The 20,401-nt window shown below is 35.8% G+C and overlaps 1 protein-coding gene across 4 annotated transcripts in view; it reads left to right on the forward strand.

Annotated features, from left to right (window-relative positions):
• CEP128 (centrosomal protein 128) overlaps nt 1-20,401 on the forward strand; it is a 396,245-nt gene that overhangs the window by 140,700 nt on the left and 235,144 nt on the right. For 3 of the 4 annotated variants that reach the window (XM_055304558.1, XM_055304557.1, XM_055304559.1), the window contains exons 15-16: nt 1,352-2,002; nt 6,729-6,893. In XM_055304558.1, the coding sequence (XP_055160533.1) occupies nt 1,352-2,002; nt 6,729-6,893 (816 nt within the window). The remainder of the gene's footprint in view (nt 1-1,351; nt 2,003-6,728; nt 6,894-20,401) is intronic. The other variant, XM_055304560.1, reaches the window with a different exon arrangement.

Below are 20,401 nucleotides of genomic sequence, written 5' to 3' on the forward strand. Positions count from 1 at the left end.
ATCAGTTATACCTGTTCTTCACAGATCTGATTACTGTCTTGCATGATACCTCCCTGGGATCCTGGCTTCTCCTTGAACTTGAATCCTTTGCCCATTTTTTTTTTTCTTTTTCCCACTAGTCTTCATCACAACCCTATAATATAGTTGCTATTATTACCTTTATAAAGATAAATAAATTCCTTGAGGCCCTGGGATGACTTATGACTGGACTGAGAATCACATTCAGTTTTCTCTGGTCAGAGCTCAATTACTTTACCACCTCCTTTTATTATTTCTCATGCTAGCTTCATGCTGTTTTTCCATGCTGAAACTGACAGGGCTTTGAGGAATCTGTTTCTTTGGAGTGATTGACTCATTGTAGTTTATCTTGAATTGTTTCATACTAAAGTATAAAATACAAACTTTAAAACTGCCTTGTAAGTATTTGCATTTTTATTCATTATTTCTCATTCTGAAGTGAGAATCTTACTTTTCTTTTTTCTGGGTTTAAACCATGGCAGGCATCTATAAGCAGAGACGGAGACTGTTCTTGGTGCCAGTGTTAGGGAGAGGAGGCATAATTCTAGCTTCCTTAGCTGCTGGCTTTTTTATTACATTGGTAGGTGATGAGGATGAGAGAGATATCTTGGCCCCATTCATCCTGCAGTGTCAACCCTCACTCTACATAGAGGCTGGCAGAGGGGGATGGACATCTGGTCCCTTGACTTTGCTCTTTGCATCCCTCCCCAACCTCTCCTAATCTTAGTATTATTTCTATCTTTTTGGGGCTTCGAGACTCCCAGTTACATACTGGTGTATTTCCTGCCCCTACTGACTTTATTTATTAATAAGGATTGATTGTATCATAATCTTTCTTAGATTATATATGCATGCTTCCCTATATTATCTTCCTTATCTATTTTGAGGTTTCTCCTTTTTAAAAGTGTGCAATTGAAATGTAAAGAACTGTTACTTTAAGTAACTTTGTATTATTGCAACCTCTGGTAAATTATAGTAGTCTTTTTCTTTCCTCATTCTTTTGCTAAATTTTATCCAACATTTAAATAATTATTTATTTATTTATTTATTTTTTTAACAAGTTTTTTTTTTTAATTTTTATTTACTTAGGATAGTCACAGAGAGAGAGAGAGAGAGGCAGAGACACAGGCAGAGGGAGAAGCAGGCTCCATGCACCGGGAGCCTGATGTGGGATTCGATCCCGGGTCTCCAGGATCGTGCCCTGGGCCAAAGGCAGGCGCCAAACCGCTGCGCCACCCAGGGATCCCTAAATAATTATTTATAATCCAGGATTGATAGATGTTGGTGATGTTTCTATGACGAATTTTACAGTGATTTTTTTTTAACCTGATAGATTCTAAAAGAAAAGGACGAATTGAAAAGCCAGCTTTATACAGCATTACAACAGATAGATAATCTTCGAAAGGAATTGAACGATGTCTTAACCAAGCGTGCCCTTCAAGAGGAGGAGCTTCACTGTAAGGAGCAGAAACTAAGTGACGTTGAGTCTCGTCAAACTGTCCTTGAACTAGAAGTCAAGGATTCCCTGGACACTATCCATAGGCTAGAAAGTGAATTGAAGCAGCAGAGAAAGATTCAAAGCCAGATGAAAGTGGAGAAAGCTCACCTAGAAGAAGAAATCACTGAGCTAAAGAAAAGCCAGGCCAGGGACAAAGCTCAACTTCTTGAGATGCAAGAGGCTGTCAAGAACCTGAGTGCCATCCGGGCGGATCTCGCTAATAAATTGGCTGAGGAACAGAGAGCCAGGAAGGAGGTGCTTAAGAACCTTGCTGACCTCAAGACACAGGCGAAATCCAGAGAGGAAGAAACAGCTACGATCATTACGCAGTTAAAGCTGGAACGAGACGTTCACCAGAGGGAGCTGGAAGATCTCACATCATCACTGCAGAGTGTGAAAACTAAACATGAACAGAACATCCAGGAGCTGATGAAGCACTTCAAGAAAGAAAAGAGTGAGGCTGAGAATCATATTAGGACGCTGAAGGTACCTGCGCTGAATTATCCTGATGATACTGAAGGATTTTTTCCTGGTGGCTCATGAAGTTAATAAAGCATAAACTTGTAGGGATCATTCTGTATTCCTAAGCACTGAAGGGAAGATAAAACTAACACTAAAGAGGCTTATTCATGCCTGTTCATCCAGGTTGAAATGAGTTATAGCAGCCACCTGGGAGCGCCTATTTCAGAGCACTGAAGCCCTTTAAAAAGAACGTTTAGCTATTTTGGGAGTTCAGGAAAGGCAGAGGTGGCAGTAAGTCATGGACCCGAAACGTGCCCTCATTCACGTTGTGACCTCCTAAAATATAAAAGGCAAAGACTTGTCAAGGCCATAGGAGTTATAACTACAGTCCTTATTAGTATGGTAACTAAAGTGGATCAGCTTATGAGCTGTGTAAACCCAAGGCTTTTGAGATTTACTCCTCCTTTTCCAAATCAAAGTTGGCCTGGGTAAATGCATAATTGAGAATCTTGCATTTGGAGAAATGTTTCTAGTTTCTAATGGTATTAGCATTATCCCCATGCAGGGGAATTATTTTATACATGATTGTCAGGAGTGTAATAAATCTGTCCCTCTTTCCTGCTTTTGCTTTTTTCCATAGTACTTATCATCATATGACATAGATTCCATTTTATTTATTTATTTATTTATTTATTTATTTATTTATTTATTTTTAAATTTTTTTATTTATTTATGATAGTCACAGAGAGAGAGAGAGAGAGAGAGGCAGAGACACAGGCAGAGGGAGAAGCAGGCTCCATGCACCGGGAGCCCGACGTGGGACTCGATCCCGGGTCTCCAGGATCGTGCCCTGGGCCAAAGGCAGGCGCTAAACCGCTGCGCCACCCAGGGATCCCCATATTATTTATTTTTAAGTCTCCCTGTACTAGAATGAAAACTCCATGAGGACTGGGTTTTGAGTCTCTTTTGTTTACAGCTATATCTCCAATGCCTAGAACAGTCTCTGGAACATTGTAGATATCTGTTGCATAGGTAAATAGGTAAGTCTTTAAGGTTAATTATAACTTAACTTAGGTTAATTTTCAAAATTCCTTGAAATACAACTGCCATAAAAATGGCAAGTGGTAAAATGTGTAAAAATATGTCTTAATATTGATGATGAAATATGGCATAACAATATGTCAGAATTGATGAGGACATAAAAATAGAATCAGAGATAGGAGAGGACTTAATCTTAAAGAAAATAAAATATATGTCATATGTTGATTGATTGGCTGTGACAATAATACTAGCAAACATTTTTTCCCAGCACTTAGCTCATGCCAGTCATTACTGTAAGAACTTTATATGCATTAACCATTTAATCCTCACATCATCCTTGCAGATCATATGGTATCTTTTCATTAACGAGGAAACAGACGTGGAAAGTTAACTGCCCGAGGTCTTACATCTGAAAAGTAGTGGAGATGAGGATTTGAACCTAGGTAGTCCAGAGCCTGTATTCTTAACTACACTGCTTATAGGTGAAAAGGTTTAGTGTTGAGGATGACTGGGTATAGACTTGGGTGACTAAGGTGGTTAATGAGGCTATTTGTCAAGGTAGATAATGCAGTCAGAAGAGCAGATTCGGAGAGAAGGGTGGAAAAATCCAGTTTTTTTAGCATGTTGAGGTGGAAAGGAACTGAAGCCTGACCATGAAAGTCTAAGCAGAATAGTTTTTAGTAATAATGGATTACACATTGAGGAAGAAAGTAAGATTAAAGTTGAATATTTGGAATCCAGTAACCCATTGGTAGTAGTTGAAATCCTGAGATTTTAATGAGACCATATAGGGAGAAAGTAGAGGATGAAACTCTAGAACCCCAGGGTTTAAGAAAGTACTGAGAAAGAGGTTGTAGCAAAGAAGAATAAAGGACTATATGAGAGACAGGAGGGAACCAGAAAAGAATGGTATCTTGGAAACCTGGGCAGGGCATTTCAAGAAAGGTACAGTCAAGGTGTCAAATGTGACAGGATAAAAGAAGAACTGAAAACATGTTCATTCCATTTGTCATAGGTGGATTAGAGATGATCCATGCGGAAGTGTGAGAGTGTTAGATCAAAATAGAGTGGATGGTATTCAATAGGACACAGGGTAGTTTTCCCCATTCTTTCTTTAGGAAGTCTTTCTATGCATATGTAATGAGATGACAATAAAGCTTTGAGAAAGTACCTGTATGAAAATAATATATAACTTAGAAGGACTCTGTCAATATTCTCAAATTTTTAGGCATTTTTAATTAGGAAGACAGAGAGAGAGGAGGAGTGTTATAGCCACCCTTTACTATGGTATAAAAGCTGCATAAGAGCTAAAAAGGAAACCAGAGATTGTGAGCACTTTCATTGTAAACTGAATGAGTTGCCCATAAGGAACAACTCCTGCCTCATGCTATTTCATTAACATAATTCTAAACTTTTTACTTACTTATATTAATTAAAAGGAGTTGATAATAATGATTATCACAGATGACTTAGTGTACTGAATTATGTACAATAGGACTTTGGACAAGTGGCTCTATACATGTTCTATTTTTTTGTCTTTTGGCTTCATCTTTATTACTTTTCCTGGGTCTTACTTTCTTCCTCAATGTGTAATCCATTATTACTAATGCTAATGCATTACCCATATTTTTTCTTTGCATGAATTACATGTTTTCCCCTTCTAGAAGTACTCTTCTTATGCCTCTTTTTAAATTTAAATGTAAAATATTTTAATGAAGTACTTTACTATTAATATTTGAAGGACATTGGGTTATCACCCCATTATGATTTCAACAGAAATCATTTGGTAGAGCTCCCCCACTTTTTTTTTTTTTTTTTGAATCAAAAGACCAAGGATTTGAGCTCTATACTTTCGCTTCTTGCTGGCTGTATGATAATGGTCAAGTTATTTAACCTTTTTGTACCTCATCGATAAAATGGGACTAGTAATATCTTTATCACAGGGCTTTTGTGAGTAAAACATCACTTTGTAAACTTTAGAATGAAATGTAAACGTAATAGTAAAACCACAAAAAGTAAACTAGGTTTACTTTTAACCTAGGTTAAACTAGGTTTAAACTAGGTTCCCTGGGGTTAGAGGAGTAAACCCTGATTTGTAGCATTTGTCTATTTTAGTGTTATGTGAATACCTCATTTGATTTCAGGCTGTCAAAGAAGACATCGCTGGAGAGGGACAGTGTTGGGAAGAGATGGGCACAGCTGGTTCTTTAAGGCTCCCTGAACCAGCTTCAGTTTGCCACTGGCCTTAGGGGAAACTTCTATATCCAAGAGTTTCATTAGCCATAAGGAAAAGGCAAAGCATTCTGTTGGAACTTAAAATCATAATTGAGCAATTTTCCTGATGAGAGACTTTATTTTATAATTTTTGTTTTTGGGTTGTGAAACAGGATTCCTCATTAAAAATCAATTCTTTTGTTAATTTAAAATTGCATCCAGTCTTAGGTGAATTTTGTGAGGTGAATGTAATACAGATTTTGTCTAAAGCTGACAAAACTTCCTCTCAGGAAATTGATTCCAGTTATTGAATTCCTACATACCTGATTACACATATACAATAAACTTGTAAAAAGAAAAAAAACATATTTTGGCAATTAAAACATGTATTTTAAACAGATCATAGGTAGTTGCTTATAAGCTATTAGTAACTTGTAGGTGTGACTAGTGAACATTGCCAAATTGTACCCAGCTGGTTTTTAAAAATGATAAATGTACTTTGCTAAAGGCAGCATGGCAGACTAATTGAAAGCATGGACATTAGAGGGAATTTCTGGGTTCAAATTCTGGCTCTGCAGTTACTCGTTGCATATCCTGGGCCAAGTTATTAGTGTCTCTGGGCTTCATCTTCAGAAAAGGGGGCAGTAGTAATAGTACCTCCCTTGGATGGGTTGTTGTGAGGACACAATGAAGAAAAACTATGCAAGAAGTTTGAGAGCAGTGCCTGACATATAGTAAGTGTTTACATAGTTGTTATTTAAAAAGTTTTAAAATTCACATACCTGGCAAATCTTTATTGAATCCCATATACAGAATAGATTATTCCTAATTTTTTCTCAAAGTTGATTCTGGTTATATTCCAAAAAGAAATTTAAAAACCCGGTACTGAAATAATCACCAGTACGCTCCTTTTCGTGTTAAGTTACTTGTAGCTTCTTGGCTGCTGCAATTCATAATCCTTTCAGCCTCACAGGGTGGGATCAGTAATTTTGTTGTACTGGAAGTACCCAATTCTTTCACAAGACCCAGGAGATGGGCTGATGAACAGGAATGTTGTAAAGCTCCTTGTATAGAGGAGGAAACTGATCAGTCAGTACTGTGTCACAGTATTTCCCTTTTGGAAGACTTCTCTCACAACCCCTTTCCCTCTCAGCAGAGTTGAGGTGCCCGCTTTAGGTTGGCGTAGTATCTGCCTCTGCCTTTGTTAAGCCCTTCTCATTCATTGCTGTAGAATTAACTGATAGTTGTATCTGGCACATTTACTCTTCATATTTGCTATCTTAGCACCTAGTACGGTACCTTTCACTGAGTAAATGTTCGGTGAGCACTAAGGAGTAATTGAGTAAATGCAGGCAGCGTTTCCTTTGTGTGTATGTATGTACAGATGCTTAGAGCAAAATCTTGAAGTTTTTTCCCACGGATAAAATGTGTAATTTGTTTGGTGTACAGTTTGGCTATGGCCAGTGGACTTTTTCTTTTCTCCTCTTTTTCTCAGGCAGAAAGCATAGAAGATAAGAATACAGCTAAAGTCCATCGTTGTCAGCTAGAGAAGGTGAAATCACAATGTGACAGGCTGACAGAGGAATTAACCCAGAATGAAAATGAGAACCGAAAACTGAAGCTAAAATATCAGGCTTTGAAGGACCAGCTAGAAGAAAAGGTAAAAATATGAATGAATTTTAATATTAAAAATGACTTATTTAAATTTTTCTGGTATTCTAGAATATATTTTATTCATTTTTTTTGAGTGATAGTGTGCACCCACAAATGGGGGTAGTGAGGGGCAGAGGGAGAGGAAGAGACCCTCAAGCAGGCTCCATGCTCATCATAGAGCCCATTATAGGGCTCCGTCCCACAGCCCTGAGATCATGACTTGAACTGAAATCAAGAGTTGGATGCATAACTGACTGAGCCACCGAGGTGCCTGTATTATATGTATTAATAAATGCTAATTGTAGTCTTTCATAGGAAAGTTTTATTGGCAACACAAAAAAAATGATAGTTTATTAGAATATTGGATTTTTGTTCTTTCAACCATCTATTAATCTTCTACTACATTTGATTTTTAAATTTCTTCTGGGTCTTGAAATAGGAGTTTAGAGGAAAAGTAACAAAGGAATTCCAGTTTATTGAGAACCTACTATATGTCAGCCATTTATGCCAACTGATTTATATATGTGTGCTTATTCAGTTCTCACAACTCTTTGGGTTAGGTTTTATTGATCCCTTTCAACCAATGAGGAAACTGAGACTCAAAACACATAATAGTTAAGTACTCACTATGTGCTAGACGCTCTCAATGCTCATAGTAATTTTATGAAATTGATACTGACGCTCATTTTTGCAGTTGCAGAGACTGAAGCTTAAGAAGGTTGGTAACCTTGGGACATACCTAGCAGGCTTACTGCTTTCCTATTTTGAGTATCTGCTATATATCAGGCATTGGGTAGAATATAGGGACTTTGAGTCACCACTTTCGTGGCAAAAGTCAAGTAGGAATAGAAGACAGAGTACTTTTCTTCCACTAATTTCCAAAAGGGATCTGCAATTGTATGATAGAAGTCAAATGTAAAAAGACCGCTGAAGTACTGATAGTAGGATAAGGTGGCATAGACTAGGTCAAATGAATCCTGTACTTGGTAAGGGTACTAAAACATCTATGAGGAAGCTGCCACCACTGGGTGGGGTATCATAAAATGCTTCATAAATCTCTAGGAAGAAACTTTCTTAACACTTAAGTGATCTTTTCCTCTTTATGTTTTTTGCAAAATTCACTATATATATATATATATATGTAAATATATATAGTGAATATATATATAGTGAATATATATAGTGAATACACACACACACACATACACACACACCTTTCTAGTAATTGGTAAAATCAAGGAAATAAGATATAAGTTAGTTTTGTGTTTATGATTAAATGTGCTAAATTAAGTTGCTAAATTTTAGGCCTACAATCTTGACAACCGCTGCAATTTAGTTCTTATGTCATGCTTTCTTTTGAGTATGACCAGTTCACACATATTTACTCTATCTGTTGCCAGGGTGTAGTTGCTGTGGAGATAATGCTAATTTTTCCAACTTTTCCATAATTAAAATTCTAGCCAGAAGATTGTGCTAACAGGTTTTATGTTCATGTATTTTCATTTATGAAATATTGAAAATTTCTTATGTTGGAATATAAGTTTACCTTGTTCTGCTTAAAACATTTCTTCACTCATTCTATTTGTGATGTTCAAGATAAATATGTGTTATCACATATTCACATAGATGGGACATTCACCTTAGGACAAAGTTTCAAGAGTTAATGATAGTATTCCATTGCTATGTATTAAGCATCCAGTATGTGGCAGGCCTTAATGCTGGGTGCTGAGGGTTGGATAGAGGTGAGACAAAGGTCTGCAACTGAATGTTCCTAGCCAGATCATGAAAAACAAAATCACTTTCAGTTGTTAAAACTGTATAGTCGAATCTTGACAGTGTGTGCTAATACAGAGAAAAGATGTCTCTGGAGTCTAAACTGGTGTATAATCTCAAAGATGCAATTATCTTAAACACACATATGTAAATATGTATGGCTTATATGTTTGCCTTTAAGATCTGTTTTTTTGTGTACATGATTATTACTTACTTTCAATTCACTTAGCTGTTTATGTTGACCTGTGCCTTAGTATACGGTTACATAGGAATCAAAATTTTTGGGTCCAGCCATCTATAAACAGGGCTCTTCTCTTTGGGAGATGGTATAGCATTAGTGACTGTGGGCAGAACGTTGAATGTAAATCATTTTCTAGCGACTGTATGGCTTTAAGCAAGTTGCTTAAAACTCAAAGCCTCACTTTTCTCATCTTTAAAAAAGTATGATGATACCTCTTTTATAGAATTAAATGTGAAAAAATGAATAAGCCTGTCAGAGTAACCCATATCTAATAATCTATCAGTTAGTAAATGGCATTATTTTGTGATTGTCATACTTTCAAATAAATGCTGATTAGTGGTTCAACCACTAAGCAATCACCCAATCAGAAAATATTGACTGACTGTGGTCTTCCAGTAAAGTTAGGTAGTGCAGGACCAGGGAACTGGGAGTCAGAATTATTGCAGAACTCTGCAGATTGGAAGTTTAGAACCAGACTGTGTTGAGTCACTTGAGACAGATGGCCCACAAAGGAGGCTCCCTTGTGAAAAGAGTTGGCATTTTTATTAGCAAGTGATATTGAAGGCGTGTGTGTTAAGTAAACTAAGTAAGTGGGGAGTTTTATAATTATGTCTTCTATTTGAGTACAGGAACCAAATCCTGATAGTGTTTCCATCTCCAAGATCAGGCACAGAACCAGATACACAGTAGGTAATTTTTTTTTTTTTAGAGTAGATAATTTGTAAGCAAATTTTGGATAAAGAGGTATCTGTGGATACACATATACATGCTTACACATATGTAGTATGTAGATAAAAATATGTATAACCTATGCATATATGTACATTTATTCTGTGTGTGTGGGAGGGAAGACTGTGGAAAATAAGAAAACAAGACAAAAATACATTTTCAGTGAAAAAAAAAAATAAAGCTCCATGACTTGTAGTCCAGAGATTACTATATAAGTGCAATGAACTTGGTAAATGAGGCCTTATGGATTGAAGGGGTTTCAAATATGATTCTGCTGCAATCAAAAGGGTAGTCTTTCTTGTTAACATACCATTATTCTTGTATGCCCCTCTTATGCCACTAATACACACTTCGCCTCTTTTCTAAATGTCTTGCTACTACTGTTTTGACTGCATACTTTAGGTCTTTGTTTCTTGTCATATTATTACTTGGTGAGCTAAAAATATGAAAATTGCATCAAAGTTCATATAAAATCATTAACAGCAGCAGCCTGAATCAGCAGTAGAAGATAGCTGTTAGTATATATGTACAGAATAACTAACTTAAGCACATTTTCCTTGTGTAGTCAGCGGTGATATGTGGTAATAAAATACATTTTTTCCAACATCTGATTTTGCTTTAACATCAAATGTTATTTTTCAATTTTACATGACAAAGAGAACAAGTATTGTGCAACCCACAGAATTTTTACATATGCGTTGAAAACTTTATTATGAACTTCTTACTGGGGGAAAAAAGCTCTCATGAAGTGTTAGAACTCTTCTCCTCTCTGTATGTAATGTCATTGAAATTTAATATTCCTTTTGCTTAGAATTTTAAAGGAAAATATTTGATTCTTTTGTTCTAAAAGGATCTTATTAACATTAATTTTTTTATTCTTCTGGCATTTACCTGGAAACTCAATGCTGTTTGTTTTATCAGAAATATATTTTTAGCGGTCACCTGGGTAGGTCAGTAGTTGAGCGTCTGCCTTTGGCTCAAGTCGTGATCCCAGGGTCTTGGGATCGAGTCCCACATTAGGCTCCCTACAGGGAGCCTGCTTCTCGCTCTGCCTATGTCTCTGCCTCTCTCTCTGTGTCTCTCATGAATACATAAATAAAATCTGGGAAAAAAAAAAGGAAATTATTTTTGTTGGCTTCACTGGAATCTGAATCATCGAAAGAGTTAGTGTGTTAATTAAACCATTTTTTCTCAGCAAGTCAACATCAGAGATTTCATAGTGAAGATTTTAAATGCTTTATTTAAACAGACCTGTCTCTGATCCAACTTTAAAAAGTTATATTAAAGTAGGTATGCGTTTACTAATGATACTGTCCATCTTTGTGGAGCTGTCCAAGTAATTTTGTAGTATAAGTATTAAACATTGTTTTTAATTTTGAACATGTTTACTTAATATTTTAGACATAAATATGATGTCTAAAATTAAGAGAATATGATTTTGTAGATTACTTTGTTTATACTAGGTTTATTCTCTTGGACCTTATGTTTTAGAAGTATGACTGTTTTGTGAAAAAATATGTGTAATATTTTGTGCAGGTATCTTTATAGGCAATGAGAAAAATTGTGTAAAAAATGATAGTAATGTTCTGAGATTGTTTTCCTTTGTTTAATGTAGACATAATAAAGACATTAATTTTCAGATATTGAAAAAGAATAATTTTATTGATTACATTCATTTTTATAAATTTTGAAATTATGTTAAGATAATTTTGTTCTTTAAAAGGGAGAATTAAGAATTATAAAATAGATAAATCAGATTTTCATTTGGAAAATGCAGGATACTTTATAGGGAAGATTTAAAAACCTATCTGTGATCCTACCACCTAACTTTCTTGCATTCAAGTTTTGATGAATTTCTTTTCAGGTTTCTTTTCTATACACACATACACCGATCCCATTTGGGATTATTTGCCATGCACAGCTTTGTGTTCTAAATTTGCCTGTGTCCTTGAACATTTTTCAAAATCAAGTTTATTTGATACCTAATATTCTATCTGGTGTGGTGGATATGGCATTCTCTTGTTGATTACATTACTGTGTCTTTTCTATCTTAAAATTATAGATCAAGTAATTTCTCTCCTACATGACCCAGTACTTTCCATACCTGGAGATTTCATTTGTATTTGTTACTGATTTAATTCTAAGCAGAATTCTGCAAATAGGCTTCTTGCTACCCTAACCTAGAGAAAGCCAGAGGTATCCACTCTCCTCATTTTGCTTTTCTCCTTTAATCTACCCATAATCACAACCATATGTAGAACTTCCCCTGTTACAGGAGATGTTGTCACATGGGTACACATACCTTGTGGTTATAGCTAGCCATGGCAATGTTAGAAGATTCTTCAATAGTTTCTGTTTTTCTGCCCTACAAAAAAAAAAAAATCTATGTGCTAGTTTTTGTTTTTAATAAGCAGTGTCTTCGTGTTTACAAGAACACACTGGAATATTGTGCAAAGGTGGTGTTTCCCAAAACATTTGGCCTCAGTGTAATTCTGAACTATAAAAGAACCTTCAGGGATCCCTGGGTGGCGCAGCGGTTTAGCGCCTGCCTTTGGCCCAGGGCGCGATCCTGGAGACCCAGGATCGAATCCCACGTCAGGCTCCCTGTGCATGGAGCCTGCTTCTCCCTCTGCCTGTGTCTCTGCCTCTCTCTCTCATTCTGTGTGACTATCATAAATAAATAAAAATTTAAAAAAAAAAAAAAAAAGAACCTTCAATAATATTAGCCCTCTGCCACCTTCTTTTATTAATGAGGCAGTTCTAGTCCAAAGAGTTAACTCGCTTGCGCAAGTGCTCCCCACTGTCATTGGTAGAACTGGAAATAGGAATCAGGTTTACCAATTCTGTTTTTTTCTGTTGTACCAGAATCTGTAAGAACCAGTACGTAGACAATATAGGTTATCTGTGATTCTTAGTTATCTCATATAATTCTTGCAAATATATGCACTGTACTGAATTCTCTCAAGAAGACCATTTTTCTCTTATTCCTTCAGAAGAGAAACCATGGTGACACAATTAGACACATTAAGGCCACAGATTATGTGCCATCCAAGGCTATAGCAGTTCATGGAAACCTAAGTGTTGAGTAGATCAGGATTCAGAGAAACGCATTTTTTTTCCTTCCCATGAAATACTTTTTTCAGATTATTTGCAGCCTATGTGACACCTAGCAACATATTTTAAAACGACAATTATATTGGATAAAAACAGTTAGGAGATAGTTTTCTCAGACAAGATATGGATCTCTTAAAAATGATAATTATAATTCTCATTTGCAAAGTGATTATGATGCCCATTTTTACAGATGGTGGAAACTGAGGTTGAGAATATAACATAGTGACTTGCCCAACATTGCATAGCTTGTGGTGGAAACAGGATATGAGCGCAAATTCCTCTTATTTTTTCCCTTTATTTACTGCCAGTAAAATGACTCACATTTGTATCTTTTCATTGAACTCACAGTGTCGAATTTAAATTTAAGGTTATTATATTCAACAGATTACCATATACTCTCTTATTTTTTTAGCTTGACACCAGTTTTGGAAAAGGAGTCATCAGTGATTTTGTTAGAAAAATCTAATTAAAACCTGATATTGCCACATAAAATTTATCTGTGGCAGGAAAAAATGAATCAGTGTTGTTTAATTTTGTGTTTTGGTTCTAATTTGACCATCTGTTTAGGATTGCTACTTCTCATGATATGAAAAAATATGTATGATTGTCAGCTGTCTATTCTATAAAGTATTCCTAGTTTGCAAAATCTCAGTTCTGTATGTTTTTTTTACTAAGAACTCTTTGATTGTAACAGAATTCACTGATTTTATTTTATTTTTTCAGAACAGCAAGAAAGAAATAGAAGCAAATGAGCTGTTGACTTCTTTACTTTAGTGTTTATACTTTAGGCCATTTTTAGGCAGGATTTACTCTTTCTTTGGCTTCATCTATTTTAAATTGTGTGAGTAGAATAAAGAAAATAAAACTGTAGCTACCATGTATTAATTTGGAGGCAAATTTAAACCAGATACTCTAAATAAATACTAAGATATTATGAGTAATTTCCTGTGAGATTGCTGTCATCTTAAAAAAAAAAACAATGAAAGTAATAAGATGGTCAAATTAAAGGTAAAATTTTAAATTTTCTATTTGTTATTTATAAAATGCTTTTAATTGAACCACTTGTAGTCATTAAGTCTAGGGTTTTGACTTTTACAGTGAATTGACTGAAATATCAGAGGCCTTTACCATGTATGAAACACTATGCCAGATTTTAAGAAACAGGTTTCAAATGTAAAAGTGAAATGACTATGCGTTGATGGCGGGGCGGTGTTGTGGGGGTGGGGGAAGGACAGTTATACATACAGCTATGGCAAAGGACAGGGCAAAAAATAAAAGTATAGGAGTACATGTGGTCTCTATTTTCCAAAGTGGAACCTAAGTGTGGAGAAGCCATCTTCAAACACTGTTCCATTGGCAGTGACTTTTCTATCAACCATTTACAATCAGGTTGATTTTATTTTATTTTATTTTATTTTAAATTTTATTTATTTATGATAGACACACAGTGAGAGAGAGAGAGAGAGAGGCAGAGACATAGGCAGAGGGAGAAGCAGGCTCCATGCACCGAGAGCCCGACGTGGGATTCGATCCCGGGTCTCCAGGATCGTGCCCTGGGCCAAAGGCAGGCGCCAAACCGCTGCGCCACCCAGGGATCCCAGTCAGGTTGATTTTAAATGAATATAATGAGTGAAGTCAAAATTTGCATCTTTATCATCCCTGATTTGGACTTGATTGAGAGGCCTGCCATTTAATCCTTAATTTGTTGAGTGGTTGAAAAGTACAAAGGCCTGAGAGGAAAGTAGTCTTGTTGGACACCTTCGTTTAAAATCCTGTACGCTTGTTTTCATTTGAGGTTGTGAGTGATACCCATAATGTAGGCATTAGGCTAAATAATGGTATATACAGTTGGTTGTGGTGTGGGAAGCCAAAGGGAATAGGCTGCATGAAGAGTTCTATATTATATCTGTGCTTTGTTGGAAGTTAAGCAGTCCTAGCTTGCTTGCTTTTGTAGATCCTAAAAAGGAACATAAAATGGATGTCCAGGTTTGTTTTAAGTGAATTTCTTTTTTTCATCACAGCTTAAAGTGACTCTACCCATTTTGTCATTTAATGTTGAACAAGCAATATCCTGTAAATTTTAGGGAAAAACAACAACAACAACCACCACCAGGAAGTGCTCATTGTTTACATAAGTTATATTATTTGGAAATTTGTGCTTAAACTTTTTCCCCCATATTCTTCAGAAGAATAAATGCATGCTTAAGTATCTTTTTAAGGAAAACAAAAAAAGAAATCCTCATGGTTTTTAAAGACACTATGAGCTTATAAACATTTCTCTGGTGATGAATGATACATTTTTTTCTTTTGAAAATTAAACAGTGTTCGTTCCAAATACATAATTTGAAATTCTAGTTGTTTGTTTCCTTGTCCATATTTGTTTCCGAAATAGAAATGCATCAAAAGTGGCTGATTTTAAATAACTAACGTTATTTCTGTTTCCTAGCATTCGACTTAAGAGAAATATGTAATAATTGCAAAATGGTCTAAAACTTAATGAATGCATAAAACATCCTTTAGAGGTATTTTTGTTTCCAACTTTGAATATTAATTTCTAGGAATGTATCCAATTCATATCCTGACACCTTTCGGATTATGCTGCCAATGATCTTTGTATTGCTCAATATTCTAGAAAAAGATACTAAAAAGCCTGAGGCAAGAATAATTTCCTTAAGTGAGGTTAGAAGTTTAAATTTGAATTTGTGTCTTTTTGGTTTCTGTTTTATGGATAACTTTCCTATGACTGCCTAAGACTAGGTTACGAATTGGAAAGTCTTTTATACCCACATTTCAGTATGTATTGAATCATATATCCAGTGTTCTAATTATGCCTTACTTTTTTTCTGTTAGCTCTGCTGTTTTACTGATGCTCTCAGTTCTTATGCTTAGCATACTATTAATTCTAACTTCTTCCCCTCCTTTGAAGGGAATAGTATAAAGTATCTACTTTCAGAGGAGAAAAAAAGAATATATTCAACCCAAGAAATAGTAGCACTTTTATTTTGGGGAGCCAATCTTCTAGTAGGAATTATGATGTTCTTTTGCTTATTAAATACATATAAAGAGCCATCTCATTCTCTCACACATGAATCCTTACTTAATTCATTAGCAGATCTTACTGATTCTATCCTTAAACTTGGTCTGCATCTGTTTACTTCTTACTACTGGCAGTTCTCTTACTTTTGTGACATCAACTTGCTTGCTGGTTGCAATAACTTGTTACTGGCAAGATGATTGCCCTCAGTGAGTTTACTGATTAATTTATTGCAAAAGCAAACTTACAGAAACACAAGAAGTAATTTGAGTTCAGAGATTCTGTTTTTTTTCATTGTTGTATAGTTGGGGTCTATTCTGCTTGGCACATACAGAGTATACATACACACACATATATGCTCATTGAATGGAACATAAAAGGTTTTATATATTTCAGAAAGATTTATTGATTGACTGCTATGTGAGACTCTACTGGGTACTGTGGTGTTTATTTATTTTTTATTTTTTTTAAATATTTTATTTATTAGAGAGAGTGAGACAGAGAGAGCACGAGGGAGGTGAAGAGCAGAGGGAGAAACAGATTCCCGCTGAGCTGGAAACCTGATGTAGGGCTTGTTCTCAGGACCCTGGGATCATGACCTGAGCTGAAAGCAGACACTTAACTGACTGAGCCACTCAGGCACCCCATACTAGGATGTTTAAATAAAGAATAAGATCTCTACCCAGTAGGAACTCACCACCTGGTGAGGAAACAGACATAAAGGACAAAGTAGTAGGAGCCCTAGGTGAAGTACCTTGGGGGCAAGAAAAGAGGCAGATAATCCTATTTTTCTTAAAAGCTCAAGTTATCTGTTATAATATCCATATAGGTGAGGAAGGAAGTGCATATTATTGCACTTTTATAACAAGATATTTAATTTATGACTTTCCCTTACCCGCTTTATTCCTGAGTGGTGTTGGGTTCACTGAGGGCAAAAGATATACATAAGTTGATATACGTAAGATATACATAAGTTGGATTCATGGAGACTTATTAAAAATTTGATTTATTTTTTAAAGATTTTATTTATTCATGAGAGACAGAGAGAGAGGCAGAGACATAGGCAGAAGGAGAAGTAGGCTCCCTGCAAGGAGCCCAATGTGGACTTGATCCTGGACCCTGGGATCATGTCCTGAGATGAAGGCATATGTTCAACCGTTGAACCACCCAGGCATCCCTCATGGAGACTTTTTTTTTTTTAAAGATTTTTTTTTAATTTTTATTTATGATAGTCACAGAGAGAGAGAGAGAGAGAGAGAGAGAGAGAGAGGCAGAGAGAGAAGCAGGCTCCATGCACCGGCAGCCCGACGTGGGATTCGATCCCAGGTCTCCAGGATCGCACACCCTGGCCCAAAGGCAGGCGCCAAACCGCTGCGCCACCCAGGGATCCCCCTCATGGAGACTTTTTAAACTGATCTGAACTGTTGATTCTGGAGGTGTTGCTTTGTTTTGTTTTTTGTTTATTTTTGATACCAATCTAAACATTTAACATATAGCCATATTTTGAATTTAAAAAATGCACCGTCATATAAATCTTTTATTTTTAAGAAATAAGTTTGCAAAAAAGTAGTTATGGTATAGCCAAGACTTAACATTTTCTTTGTTTATTATTTGCTTTCCGTTTTTCAAGACAGTTTCAACTGTAGTGGGGTAATTTTCTAGATTACACTCTTTTCAGATACACTGTTATATCCACAGTAGATCTTTCTCTTTTAGCTGTGCTGCAGTTTCTGCCTTGGTTGGCATTTCATTGTAACTTAACTTCCTTGTAGCTGAGTCACCTCTGTTGGCATAAGTAATGTGAGCTTTCTTTAGAGAGTTAGATAAATGGCTTCCGGACAGATCCAATTTTTGTTCAGGATAGTTTCATAATTTGCCTTGAAATGCTAGTGTCCTGGATTTAAGGCTTAGGCATAACAGTTATCTTGAGTTACAGAAATATTTTTTCTCAAAACTTTTTAGGTGATATGTATTGATCTATAATTTCAGCATGCTGTGCTTCCAATTACTTTGAATTACATTATGTTTGTTTTAATTCCAGCCTTTAATGTAATTTGATCTCTCTCTGCCTCTCATCCTGCCCCCCCCAACCCCGCAGATGTATTAAAGATGGCCTTGGGGCTGAAATATTGTCATACTTGCTTATTCAAGTTAATTTTCAGTAAAGGAATATCAGTTTTGTAATTAATGATTCATTTAGTCACATGAGTCTGCTTTATTTGCTAAAATCTTCTTTTAAGATATGTGAAGAGCTGTTTTCATGTCTTGTAACAGCCATATTGGAGATAAAATGGCTTTTCTGGAACTCTTAAGACATCGAAGGAATCTCGTAAACTTTTGTCAAGGAGATAATATTTTGGGCAGTCTCTAGTTTTACTGAAGTTCTATTTCTGAGAAGATTGTGTCTCATAATCTTTACAGCCTTTGGGAAAGTGGATGTTCTGATTTGTAAAAAGTGTGCTGTAACATAAATATATAATTAGAGGAACATTTCTCATCCTTTGAATTACAAGTCCGTTGATGAATCCAGTCAGCATTGAATATGTGCACATATGTGTGTTTGATGAGATTGTGAGCAGGATTTTATTTTTATTTACTTTAGACACAAATTTCAGCAGTTTAAATGGAAAGCTGTCCTGAAATGGAAGCTTCATAAAATTTGTGCTGTCTTGACAATGGAACTGTACCTTGCTTACTGTGTGATTAGTATATTTTTTTGGCCAAAATCTGCCAGGTGCAGATTTTCCATTTACATCCGGTACATCTCCACTTTAGATGGGTAACCCCTAAAAGTTTAGTCATGTTGTGCATGCTTGATGGTTTTTTTTTTCTCTCTCTCTCTCTCTTTTATTTTTTTGTGGTCTATTCTGAATTTCCCAATATGTCATGTGTTTCATTTGTAATGTTCATTCAGAAGTATTTTTTTGTTGTTCTTTCTACATTAAGGCTGCATTAGTCCCCACATAACTTGCTGATGAATTTCCTGAGTTTTTCACATTGGCTTTCTAAATTCCAATTTTAAGAACGCAACTTCTCTGGCATTTTAATAGAGAGCACTTAGGAGCAGGGGACTCAGGTTATGGGTTATGGCCCCTTCAACTTTAGTCCGGTTATTTAGTCTGTCTGAACTTTGGCTTCCTCATTTGTGTACTTTAGGGTTGAGTTTGTTCTTACTAAGATTCTCAAACTCAGTCATGGTCTAGGATATCTTTCTTTTTTGGATTGTATAGACTTATATAGACTGCTATAGTCAGCTTCATCTGTATCTATCTCTTTAATCCCAACTTCTCCCACCCCAACCAGAGAAGCTCCTTTTATGTTCCCAAGACACATTTGTATCCATTCATGCTGAAACATTGAAGTTGGACTGAGTATGTCTTCCATATTTCTTGAAGTCCAGCGTGCCGCAAAGCTACTTTTTCTTGCATATTTCTAAATAGTCTCTAAAACATCTTGAGTTACCTCTGGTTATATAGAAATATGGTGGCTTTTGGTTAATCTTATTGTAGAATTATTGCTCCTTCTAAATTCAGTAAAGAACCAGGGAATAGTCATAGTAGTGCCTAAATATTATCATCTCCCCTAATCCATATACCCTCAACTCAGACAGGATGATTGGATTAATGTCAGCCAGTTTCTTACTTCTTCCTCAGAATTAGCTGTGCTTGTTCCATTTATAGAGCTGTTTCTGAAACGTGAAGCTGGGAGAGAAAGCTAATTCATTGGATGCCACTATTGGTATTCAATTAAGTATTCTCAAGCCAGAATAAAGAGGCAAAACAAAAGAGATGGCATTACATGGAGACATTTTTGGCTATATGAGAACAGGAGCCTTATTTTATTCACTCTGTTCCTAATACTCAGGAGAATGTCTTAGCATAGTAGGCTTTGTATAAAAAATTGTTGAATGAATGAATAAATCAATACAGAATAGTACAGAAGTATAGAATGAAAGAGCTTACTTAACTCCTAGATTTAAGGTCTTGGAGCACATGCAGATGGAGAACCAGTATGGTGTAGTGTCTGAAATTTAGGTAAATAAAAGAACATGGATTTACCTGGAATGTGATTTAGTAAGGGTAGGAGACTCATTTATTTACTTTAATTTTGCAGTATAGCACTTAGACTAATGGAAAGATGTTATAGTTTTGTCCAGGGTTCTATTCCTTGAAACTAAAGCTGGTCATGTAGGGGTTGGATGACCATTTGTCAGAAATGTGCTGTGAATTCTACTTCAAAGGAAGGTTGGGACATGGCATATAGACTATCTCATAGAAGATAGTGAAGTGGATAATGAAGTTTTCAGTCTCTGCTAAAGAGATTGAATTTATACAGCCTTTTCTGACAATGTCAACGTATTTAGGAATAGCTAAATATAGAATAGTTTTGTCTTATTGAGTCAAGTGACAGCACAGAAAAGTGGTAGTGGATAGAAGAAAACTGGCTCTGAGGGAAATGAGAAAAGAAAGAACAGTTAGAACATCATTGTGAATTGCCTGGGGTTAGAATATCAAGCAATTGTCCTCTAAATACTTCAGTAATCCCTGATACAATATTTTATTTATTAATAGCACACCAGAGAGAATACAGCAGCAGTCTGGAGGTCTATTTATGCATAGGAGGA

This window comes from Nyctereutes procyonoides, unplaced genomic scaffold, assembly GCF_905146905.1.
Source record: "Nyctereutes procyonoides isolate TBG_1078 unplaced genomic scaffold, NYPRO_anot_genome, whole genome shotgun sequence".
NCBI classification, from domain to species: Eukaryota; Metazoa; Chordata; class Mammalia; order Carnivora; family Canidae; genus Nyctereutes; species Nyctereutes procyonoides.